General features: G+C 28.9%; 1 protein-coding gene and 1 long non-coding RNA gene across 3 annotated transcripts; one reads left to right on the top strand and one right to left on the bottom strand.

Annotated features, from left to right (window-relative positions):
- Window positions 1-6,858: 6,858 nt before the first annotated feature.
- LOC108222006 (protein CYSTEINE-RICH TRANSMEMBRANE MODULE 9) lies at window positions 6,859-7,519 on the bottom strand. Of its 2 annotated transcripts, none has more exons than XM_017395882.2 (2): window positions 7,291-7,519; window positions 6,859-7,153 (listed from the first exon to the last, which is right to left on the bottom strand). In XM_017395882.2, exons 1-2 carry the CDS (start codon window positions 7,319-7,321, stop codon window positions 6,975-6,977), a joined length of 210 nt encoding a protein of 69 aa, XP_017251371.1. In that variant the 5' UTR covers window positions 7,322-7,519; the 3' UTR covers window positions 6,859-6,974. The 2 variants fall into 2 exon arrangements, with proteins under 2 accessions (XP_017251371.1, XP_017251370.1); XM_017395881.2 differs by having other exon boundaries at window positions 6,859-7,156; window positions 7,291-7,513.
- On the top strand, window positions 7,050-8,101 carry LOC108222007 (uncharacterized). Its single transcript, XR_001806902.2, has 2 exons — window positions 7,050-7,190; window positions 7,783-8,101. It is a non-coding gene; the product is annotated as an uncharacterized LOC108222007 (long non-coding RNA).
- Window positions 8,102-13,051: the final 4,950 nt, after the last annotated feature.

Below are 13,051 nucleotides of genomic sequence, written 5' to 3' on the forward strand. Positions count from 1 at the left end.
ATTTCATATTTGCATGATGCATGACATAATATTCTCCTTTTAAAAGAAGGTAAAAGCTGGAATGAACATGGAAGATTGCTTGATCGGGTGCAAAGTGTAAAAGCTTTTTAAAACTTGCAAGTTTCTTAATTAAAACAATACAAATCTGAGTGCAACTTTTTACTCTCAGTAATCTGAAATCATCTCCAATGAGTTTGACTAAATTAGATGGCATTTTATAAAATTTACTCAAATTGTAGGACATTGTGCTTCAATGATATTGACTATATTGGTTGACTAAAATTTAAAAATAATATGTTATTAATATTTTAAAATTTTAAAATAGAATATTAGCTCAATATGGTAATAAATGATTGTGCTTACAGGCCTGTGGAGGTTCGATAGGATTGGTTAAAATTATACATAAGGGTTGGGTATGGTTGGAGTGTGCTTTTTTTAAGAGATCGGCTATATTTTTTAGTTTTGATATGGCAGCTCACTTTTTATAAAATTTACTCAAATTGTAGGACATTGTGCTTCAATGATATTGACTATATTGGTTGACTAAAATTTAAAAATAATATGTTATTAATATTTTAAAATTTTAAAATAGAATATTAGCTAAATATGGTAATAAATGATTGTGCTTACAGGCCTGTGGAGGTTCGATAGGATTGGTTAAAATTATACATAAGGGTTGGGTATGGTTGGAGTGTGCTTTTTTTAAGAGATCGGCTATATTTTTTAGTTTTGATATGGCAGCTCACTTTTTATAAAATTTACTCAAATTGTAGGACATTGTGCTTCAATGATATTGACTATATTGGTTGACTAAAATTTAAAAATAATATGTTATTAATATTTTAAAATTTTAAAATAGAATATTAGCTCAATATGGTAATAAATGATTGTGCTTACAGGCTTGTGGAGGTTCGATAGGATTGGTTAAAATTATACATAAGGGTTGGGTATGGTTGGAGTGTGCTTTTTTTAAGAGATCGACTATATTTTTTAGTTTTGATATGGCAGCTCACTTTTTAATTATGAGTTTTCTGTGATCGGAGATATTCAAAAAAATACAAAAACAAAATTTTTAAGATTGCAAGGTGAGATAAAATTCCCACCTGACGGAAAATCCTAATCGGGTTACCGCTTTTTCTCAGCAAGTATTAAAATATAATTTAATAAATTATTTTAAATTCTCTTTTAAAATAAAATTTTTATTTTTATTTAAAAATAAATTTTCTAAATATTAAATTGTGCAACTATATATAGTTTATAGATACCCGTAAAAAAACTATACATTAGTGTATAAAAATAAGTGTGACGGAGGAGTATTCTCCATCAAAACAACTAATATATCCAATATATCCTGCTTAAAGCGAGGTTGGGGTTGAGATGTACGGCCTTCCACTCAGTAAACAGATCAATGAAGAGGTTGTTTCTAGAAAAAAAAACTCAGCTTATGTGTGTGCGTGCCCAAACATGTAAAGACTAAAGAGTGTGAATTATAATATTATTATAAAATAAGATATATAACATATATGCATAAACACATAAATTGATCATATAATTTAAAAGTAAGCAAGACATACATGAGCGAATGATTCTTCACTTCACATGATATTTACTAATAATGTTAATTCCTCCGTCGGTAATTGTGCTTGACAATATACTAATGATAACTTTAATGCGAAATCCTTCTCACTTAATTAGTAGGAGATTATAATCATGAATTAGCACGATTAATGGCTCCAATACTAAAGAAAGAAAGAAAAAATACTCATACACCAGAAAACTTAGAGAAAAACACATATCAACAATTTGTATAATAAAACTATATACGCTACATTATTATCACACAAATGCTTAAAACGATTATAATAATGCAACATATATATATATATATATATATATATATATATATATATGGTGTGTATTAAAAAAAATACATGATTTTTTTTCTTCATTTATCACAAAATTGTTAATAGTATTATTCATTAGCAATAACAAGTATCATCTACAAAGTCATCCTAACAGTCATGCATATTGGGGACAAACCTTAACACATATAACAAGACAATATCAGACTCTCCAAACAAATAACCTAATTACACTATCTAGTATTCTAATTCATCACTTAAATACAGCACTTCCACGCACTCCTATCTAATATCATGTCTCCTGCAAGGTTAAAATTCCTCATATCTATTATAAGTAGCTCTTCTCAAGTCATTATTTGTCTCCCCCTCCTCCTCGACCCTGAAATCACCAAACTCCCAATCTTTCTAACAAGGACAAACACTCTTCTTCTTCAAACATGACTAAACCACCATAATTTGCCTTCTTTTTTTTATTTGGAAGAGGCAACACGTAATTGATTACGAAAGAAAATAATCGACAATCTATGAAACATAGCATGTCCACAAATCCATCTTAACATCCTCATTTCTGCTACCTCTAATTTTTGTTCGTGGACCTTCTTTATTGCCATCATTCTGACACATAAAGCAAAACTGGCCGAAATGCAGGATAACAGAATTACCTTTTAATTTAATAGAATCCTCCTTTAAATAATACTTATATAGCCGCGCTCGTTTTGAACCATCCTGACTTAATATGATAAACGACATCATCATTTATCTTCCCTTCCTTTTGAATAATTGAACCTAGATTTTTGAAATTATATTTTGGACAAAGAACTCGTTCGCCAATACAAACATTTATCTCTCCTTGTTAGGTTGAGTGCTAAAATTACACCATAAATACTCAGTTTTCAAATAACAAAACTATCTATTGTTGTAGTTTCTCGTTCACCGGTTACCTTGACTCAGAGACAATAATTATATAATCTGAAAAAAGCATACATCATGGTATATCCACTTGAGTCCCTTCAGTAAGGAAATCGAAGATAATCATAGAAAGGAACGAACTCATAACTCATCCTTGGTAAAGACCTATCCCCACTGATGGAGAAAAATAGCGAGGGTCAACAACAGGGGGTCTAACACGGGTTCTTACATATAAATATATCCCATGTATCGCCCCTAACATATATCCTATGCACTCCCTTATTCTTTAAACTTTCGGAATTTTTAGTTTCTTTTTTCTTCTTTTGAAGTGTTTAATCGTTTGGGATACAAAATTATAGTCTAGTGCCAATTCCATTGATCTTAAGAAAAGCGATTAAGGTTTTGTGAATTTATATACTTGGAAGTTTAATCTCTTGCAGAAAGATAAAAGTGACATGTGTTATCACTAGTAATATGTTGGCAAGAGGAGTTGGAATTCAAATAATATTTAAATATGTGAAAAAAGTGGGAGTTGTAAAGAAATTTATGTAATCAGTGAATTAGAAGATGTAATTAGGGATGAGTATGAGGGCACTTTGGGATCGGGGAAAATGCTATCTCCGCCCTCGAATTCAATACCGGTACCCCAACCCCGAATGAGGATTCTTTTCTACTCCGATCCCCGCCCTGAACGGGGGTCGCCGCGGATATTCGGAAAATTTGATTTTTTAGTAAAATAATAATAACTTTATAATATAAAATATATACCATAAATAAAAAACAATATACTAACTCGTAATATACTTATAAAATGAAATTGTTGTATAAGTTTGTGGTTACTGCTGTGTAGTTATCTAAGACCAACTCCAACCATAGATCCAAATTTGGATCACTAAATGATCCAAATTCAGGGTGAGATCCAAATTTTATTCCAACCATGTGATCCAAATATAGGTCCAAATTCACTCATCCTTATAATATTCATATACTTTGATTTTAAATATTTTAAAAAATATTAACTAATTTCATCATTAATTATAATAATACAATTAACGACTAGACAAAGATAAAATATTACAAAATAATTCGAAAAAGTTAAAACGGTACGTAAAAATAAATTAAAAGCATTAATGATTATATTAAAATACAAATTCTCAGAATTAGTATATTTTTCCCACAAATGCTCAATAAGTGTATTTCAACGGGTTCCTACGTTAAAAAAAAAAAAAAAAAATTTCAAGATGGGCAATATTTATCTTTGATTTTTCTGTAGGGATTAATAAATTGTTGAAATTTTAAGTTATAATTAATTGTTGTTTTAATTATATTCTAATCTTAATTAATCTATTTTTAATAACATTAACAAAATTATCAAATAGTAAAAGTAATAATATTTTAATGTTAAAAAGATTTGAATCAGTGAATAATAGTGATCCAAATTTGGACTTGTACTATTTATTGATCCAAATTTGGATCACTTTTTAGTCCACGGTTGGAGTGATTTAGAGCAAAACTGTCCAACATTTGAATTTTTGGATCACGGTTGAAAATGATTAAGATGATATCAATAATAAGAATTCTAGTTTAAGATCAATTGACTTTTAAGGACAAAAAGTTGGTAAGGTAAAATGACTCGCGAAACTGATACATAAATTTCCACTGATGATAATATCAGTTAAAATAAAATTTATAGAGATATGTATATCAATTATAAATGATAATATTAAAGAAATGTCATTCAAACATGACAGTTTGACGAAACTTAAAAATATTTAGGTTTGATATTTTCAAGTGTCACTCTCGTAAACTATGAGAATAAATGTTACTATTATTATTCATAATTCTACTCTATGAGAAGTGGGAAGTGGAAGATATGAAATATAGATATTTATTATTTCCTCTGTCTCGGTGATTGGTATACGTTCACTGTATGTATGTATTTTGGGACTCTTATAAAATTTAGTTTTATAAAATTTTATTTTTTGATAAAAGTTTAAACATCAAATTTTTATTTAGTAAAACAAGAATTTAAAACATATTATGACACCATCTTTAAAAGAGTCTTAAAAATCATGCCAAAAAGTAAACGTATACAATAGAATCAGACATAGGGAGTAAATAAGTCAAAGTGGAAGACTGATTGATTTTCTTTAACAAATATAAAAAGAAAAAGATACGTATATTTTGAAAAGAATAAAATATATAATCATCTGGACTTACACTGTTACACATTTGTGAATGACAGGAATAATACACTTATTAGATATCAGCTGTTCCAAATCAAATATTAATCGAGTATATAATGTGCGGGTGTTGCATATCAAATGTGAAGGTTATATATGCTAAATGGGAGTAACATAAACCTATTTCTAGATCGTTAACTATAATATTATTTGTTAAAAAAAATTCATTGATTGATCGAATACATGTCATCTTTATGCATTTTTTAATATTTATTGTGAGACACTGTTTTCTTTTCTCTCGTTTGCAGTAACTTGGAGCATCTCCAACCAGGAAAAACTCTTAACTAAAATTTTAATTAGCATATTAAAAATAATATATATAGTCAATTTTACAAAAAATCACACTCCAATCATACTTACCGCTTGTCAAACTTCTCTACATGTTTATAAGAAATCTGTAAAAAAATTACACATCATTTATTTTCATATTAAATTTATATATTCTATTTTAACTATCTAAAATATTGATTATACTATTTTTAAATTATAATCCGTCAATATCATTGAAGCACGAGCAAATTATATCTTAAGGTCCACTGTATCAGGCGGGCATTCTTATACTACGTCACTACTATTATTATAATTATAAATTTGACTTCTTTCCACTCCCAGGCAAAAGCTTGAAAGAAGTGTTGAGGTGGATTAAAGATAAACAGTGGCATAGTCACAGAGTTGCCGGTGCTGCCCAGCAGTTGATCGAGTTTGAATAGTTATGCTGTCTTCTTATGATTTGCTGCTTGAAAATCATAAAAAAGCAACATTGTTTGTTTTACTAGATTTTTTAAAGCGTTCTACAGCATAACTGGGACATCTTGTTATTCTGCCGATAGTAGATGATTAGGTTCGGTGCGAGTTGTGCTTTATTTGAATCACTACTATCCCCGGTAACGGATGGCGTAATAGTGCAACAATAGTTTACATCACTTATTGTTATACAATCTGTGCAAAAAACCAACAATACAGTACGTGCGTTCGTGTGTGTATGATAAAACAGTAGGCGTAAGGAGACAAAACAGAACGAAGGATATAGGCAATGCAAGACTTGTGCGCTACGCTTCACAATTAATTAAAACGCGTTTAATTAATTTACGCGGTTATAAATTAAATCCGAAATCAAATTAATTTAAAACCAAACAATTAATCCGAAATCAAATCGGAATTAATTTCAGTCAATTTAATTGAGCCCAAGCCCAGTGGAAAAATAAATTCAGCAAAACTAGTCCGTAATTCTTCGGGCCCAGATTTTGCTGCATTCGTGTCCGCAGGTCGCACACGCGGAAAAGCCCGAGGCTTGCGAAGCCACGAAATCCCACAATTTGCACCCCCCCTGCGCGCACGTAGGTGGTGGAGCATAACACACTAACACAAGTTAAACACTACAAGAGTGTTCTACTATATAAACCCATTAAAGGCCCATATTCTTTTCTATGTGGGATACTAGTTCTCTTTTCCATTTTTCCACTACCAAGGAAGCAACTTTGGATCATCACAACTCATCCATTCCTTAGTCGTTTTGAGTGAATAAACATGCGTTGGAAAGCTCTCTCGGAGGAGAACATAATCCAAGCATAACCCGCTACGAGCACGTAGCCGAGCCTCACTCAAATTGGTGCTCAAAATGACAAATTTCCAACACTTATTTCTGAAAATATATGTGTCAAATCATTTTATTTCTCTGAAATACATCCTTATTTTTTTTGTGAAATAACAAATATGAAACACGTTTTTAATTTTTATATCCAGAAAAATTATAAGACATTATATATTTTCATAAAAAATTACTGTAAACACTTATTTTTTGAATGCAATAGTGCTGAAACAGGCCTAATATCAATATAGGGCAATTATAAGCAGAGAAAATATAAGTCAGAGTAGCATAAATAAATCAAATCTGTGAAACAACAAACTGTAAACACCTAATACAATACTAACACAAACAAAGAACCGCTCCTGTAATAAATCAGAAACAGGCATCCAGGACGCAACAACAGCACAAGGCTGCACAACAACCTTTCCAAAATCCATCGCCTCTTGCCTGTGTTTCCACTGCTCCTGAAGACACTGGAAGTGCCTCGCCTTCTTTCGTCGGGTAGCCTGCCGGTGGCGGAGCTGAATATGGGAATTTCGCTACTGCTCCTGCTGCTAAAATCAACACAAAACAGGGGTACACAAATTAGTAAGTATCGAAAATTTAAATACTCACGCATTCTCGACAACTTATTAGCCATACGGATATCAGAACAAAATTGTTCAGATGAAATAGTAACAACACAAACCTTGTGTCTGATTTTGATCATTCTTGTCCATTTCTGGTCTACGAAGATTTTTAGATGCCAATTAATATAAGGGTGTTAAAATCGCCAAATGATGGTATCGAGAGAGAAATGAAAGTAAATTGTTGAACAAATGTTTAGAAAGGTCACGTTGCTGAGCTGATGTTACTATGGTATTTATAAGGTTGTGTTGTTTAGCAGGCTAAGGAACAGAGGTCGAGAACTATCAAACGGCAAATATACCGCGTGTATTTATTTTGGGCTTATACAGTGCTTGTTTGGCTCATGGGAGCAGAAGCTTCCTTCACCCGTTTGTGTAAAAAAATAAAAGCACTTTTAAAAAATTGACAATCCTAACTTCTCTTTCATAGTTTTTGTTTTTTTTCTAAATACTTTATTAACTTATTTACTTTTCACTTTTAGTCTACTTTTTAAATTTAATCAAGAAGTCCCTTCTTTTAAGCTAACTCAAATGACCCGCAATTTGTTTGTAAGCTTATCTTCTAGAGAGACGTACGAAAGCAGCCCAACCAGACCGGACCCCACGCGTTTATGCAAGTGCCGTTCTGTTCTTGTCGCCACCTCATGCTGTGCGGTGTTTTTTAAGTCAAAGCTTTGCTGTTTGCCTTGCCGTATATGACCTTGTAAAAGCACTTGTTTAGTTCTTTTCTTTTCTTCAAAGAAAATAAATTTTCTTTGTGCACCTGTACCCGTTTTCTTTCGTTATGTTCATGTATCATCTGTTATATCTGCCAGGATTTGTTGCCAGCTTGACATTATGCCGAATTTAATAATTTTCTTCTTTTAGAAGATAGTTTTATATGTTTACGTAATCAAGAAAAGAGGAAAGTTCTATGAGATCGCTATTTCATTAAAAATTTGGAGACTATGTATTTTCTGCAATCAAAATAATATAAAATATATTTTTTTGTGAAATATATGCAAAATGTGTATGTCCTGCAACTGAACCAATATTCTACAAATTAAACCTATTTGGTAAAACAAAGCATTTTGTAATGTTCTGCATGTAAAACATATATGATGTTTAAAATTTTGAACAAGATAATGATCTTTGTACAACATGATTCGCAAAATTATATGTTTTGTAATATTTTCAAGTAATATTTTACTTGCAGAACATAAATGGATTCCACGGTTTACAAAAAATAAATGGTCTCTATAGAACTTAATTCAGAAAGAAAATATTAATGCTGGATAATTAATATTTAAACATCTTTGATTATGGGTCGAGGATGAAATATATGTTCAGCCGTTATCAATTAGCCCGGCCTCGTTAATGATAGCTTTTTTACTTTTATAAAATATATTATAATATTTGTTTATAATTTTTATGAATTTTTATCAAAATTTTAAGATCTAAGTATTGAAAAAAAAGTAAATTATTATATGTAAATATTATTAATTAAATATACTTGTTACATATTCCTATTTTGTTAACAGATTGAATATTATCTTCCAACTGCAAATATATTACATTTTTCAAATATAAAAATTATTAAATATAAATATCTTCTTTCCGATCAAAGATTTCTCGGCATGATCTAACGGCCGGATGTTGATATTTAATAATACTAAATTAAAATATTATTATCACTCTAAAATTATAATATCAAAAAAATTCTCAAATCATTTATATTATTAAAATAATTGATAATACTATTTAATTTCTCATGATTCATATTATTTCAATATTTTTTATTTATAATAAATATAAAATAGAGTTAAGTTCTACGGGGTCCACAATTTTATTAGAGTCCTCGGAGTCCATTTTATGTCCATGCAAATAAAATATCTTGTAAAATGTGTTATCGAGTTGGGTTCCTTGGAAACCCACTCTCTTTAGAGTTGTTGGAGTCCTAGTTTCCTACCCTTAGATTCTTCTTAGAAGCAACAGCCACGATTTAAAAGATAATATTTTATAAATTGTTATAAAAAAACAATAAGCGCAACATAACTTTTCTTATCAAATTCTGTAGATTTGAAATCCTCATGTCCAACATCTTAGAGATCTTTACGTTTTTGAAGACCCAACATCATCCTAATCTTCTACTCAGTTTGTCGAACTGCTAGAGCAATTCAAGAATGGAGCAAAAGTCCCAATTGACATGTTTAGGTTTCATATGAATTTGGGGATCTAGTTGAGAAACACAAGAACCATCGATGTGAATGAAGGAATGTGATGGAGGTTAGGGGTGCAGGATATTTGGGGCATATTGTACTGCACATTGATTGAGAATGTTTTGTATAAATAACTGCAGGACAAACATCATCCTAATCTTCTACTCAGTTTGTCGAACTGCTAGAGTAATTCAAGCACCGAACAAAATTCTCAATTGACATGTTTAGGTTTCATATGAATTTGGGGATCTAGTCGAGAAACACAAGAACCATCGACATGAATGAAGGTATGTGGTGGAGGTTAGGGGTGCAGGATATTTGGGGCATATTGTACTGCACATCTGCGATTGAAAATATTTTGTATAAATAACTGCAGGACAAGCATTTATTAAAACTAAACCACATTAGAGGCTAGTATTGCGTACTGTACTGTGTAGCAATTCTTCAGTGCAGGATATTTTACATAACACACATCTGTAACTGCCCCATGATTTTAGCCAACCACGTGCATAAAACGTTAAAGGCATAAAATACGCGCCTAACCCATTAGCAAAAAAAGTTTTATTAGATTTAAAATTTAAAAAAACTATAAAAACCAACCATTGGATCAATATAAAACGAAGGGTCATGATCAGGACTCCAATAAAATATGGGACTCCACATAACTTTCTTCACGTGTTATCTTGCAAAAGATATTTCACAAATATCATTAATTCAATAAAATCTTACAAATGTCATTATAAACTTATTATATAATAAGCGTAATGAAGATAATTTGGTTGCATGATCGCATGGTCGTCTTACTATCATAAACTTATCATCCGTTCGATCGTATACGAAACAAATAAGCACTGTTAGATTAGATATAAATATTTCCTACCAGATGTTTATGATTCAAAATAAATATTTCCTACCAGGTTTAATTGTAGAAGCATATAAATCACACTGTCACAAAATTATTATTTTTTTCTATATATTTTCTTAAGCAACATACAAAATAAAAATAATATTATGCACAATATTAAAATTAATAAGCTGAATTTATGTGAGGAACAAACACAAAAACCTTTTCTTAATCCAAAAGAAGTTTAACTTTTGCTTGCATGCTTATGATTCATTTTCTTAATTCAAAACAAATTATGTTTACCAATTTTAATTCTAGAACCATATAAATTTTTAGAAAAATAAATAAATTACATTAGAGCATCTCCAACCCTATGCATCTGTTAGCTATATTATCTAGCTGGCATGCTGTATACCTAATAAGTCCAAAAATGGGCCACTCCAACGGGCTCACCTGTTAGGTATTTTTTTACCTAGCGCCAAACAAGTACGCTGAATGAAGGGGCGTCATCTATATTACATCCACGTCAGCTTCCTCACAAACTTATACATAAATTCTTATATTTAATAATTATATTAAGTATATTACTAGTTTAGTTTTATATTTAAATTTTATTTTAAATTTAAATGTGTATTTTAATAAATTTAGTTATTAAGTTAATAAAGTAAATATAATTATAACTTTTTGAAGTTATAAGAAAAATATTACATATATATATATATATATTTTAGATACAATATATATTTCTCATTTTTAAAATTTACATCAATTTTGAGCTATATGAAAATGTATTTTTTTATATGAAATCAATTTTATATGTTAACTTATCTAAAAAATAAAAAAGTTTATTTCAAAACAAGAATAAAAGGTGAAAACATATAAGTCGGTCATATAATATTATTTTAATTATCATAATTAAATATATATTTGTATAAAAAAATCAGCGTAAAATTTACACCACGTGTACACACTTGTTGGTACCTAATTTTTAAATTTATAAAATTAAAATAAAATTTTAATTAATTAAATAACATATATTCTTGTAGAAAAGCTTCACTTGATTAAATTCAGAAAATAATTTATTTATTAATTTTATTTACAATACATAACTACTATGTGAAATTTAGCTATTAAAATGTGAAAATAGTCAAATAATAGATTTTTAAATGATAATATCATTTCAATTAATTAGAATAAATTCAGAAAATAATTTATTTATTATATTTATATAAAATATTTATTTAATTGTATTTATAAGAAAGTCATTCAAGAAACTTATTCACAATAAGTAATTATTATTTAAAAATATAATTATTAGAATGTGAAAATAACAAAAATAACAAAATTTTAAAATATAGCTAACCATTATAGCTAACACCGCTGGAGCAAAAAGCTTACAGGTTCAGCAAATTTTTACCTAATCATTTATATTTACACTTTTAACTAACAGTTATAGCTATCTCCCTTGGAGATGCTCTTAGGTATCATAATTATGAAATCCCACTGTATCATAATCCTCCTGGTCATAGTATAATTCACATATCTCTTAATAGATCATATGATATGACATTTTGAACTGACAAGTGTCTTGAAAATTAATCATATTGACACTTATTTGTAATGTAAAGGTGTAATATCGACTCAAGAACTTGATTTGATGACTTGTATATGACATGATCGCAAGAGATTTTTATAATTGGCATGATTACTGTACATTTGAGTTTTTTACAAATGACAAAAATCCGAATTATCACAAGTTGAGTTGAAAAAAATAAATTGTGATATAATATCAAATAATATATAATCTACTTAAGATGTATTTATTATAATAATGTACTAAAAGACAGTAAATGAATAAGAACTATGAGACAATATTACCTCTCAAGTAAGCAACCCTAATGCAATGAAGTATTTTACTTCAACTAAGTCTCTAAACAAGTCCATTACATTTTTATGCAACATTAACAATATCCACGATGTCTCAACACATTTACAATAACAATCAGACGTATTTTCAATCAATGAATGACTTAACTTTATTAATCAACATAAGACGAACACATAGTACTTAATCATTTTCCGTCACAAAATCACAAATTGAAGACAATAATAACATTTCTACTTTGTCATTATTTTAGTCATGAAAACAAAAAACATAAACATCAGAACATTTTTCCTTAGTCATTGTTTCAATTACAAAATCAAAAATACATATATAATGGAAGGTTTTGATTTGGTCATTATTTCAACACAAAATCAAAATATATAGACAATATGAATATTTATGATTGGTCATTGTTTCATAATGAAAAAGATACTTAAACAACATAAATACGTTTACTTAAATATCATTTGTCACGAATCCAAAATACTTAATGAATGTGAATATTTTTATTTTAAACATTATTACAGTTAATTCTTTAAATAAATGATACATTTTCACTTAGAAAAACATTTCATTCATAATCTGAAATATATAGATAGCAAACAATTAAAACTTGACGAGATTCTTGATTTCTCAAATATATGTCTATCGAATTTTATTTAATAAAATGATAAAGACTATGAAAAAATTCAAATACCAACTAGAAACTTATAATGAATATATAATATAAAGATTTCATTCAAATTAAAGGTTTAGTCTTACATAGCTTTTATGCTAGTTTAAAAAAAAATATACATATATATTACAAATAATATTAAATAATCTAATATAAAGAATTATTCAATCGAGAATCTTAAGGTATTAGAGGAGAACTCTTATATGGATCTTATCCTTAT

Source organism: Daucus carota, chromosome 5 (genome assembly GCF_001625215.2).
Source record: "Daucus carota subsp. sativus chromosome 5, DH1 v3.0, whole genome shotgun sequence".
Taxonomy (NCBI): domain Eukaryota; kingdom Viridiplantae; phylum Streptophyta; class Magnoliopsida; order Apiales; family Apiaceae; genus Daucus; species Daucus carota.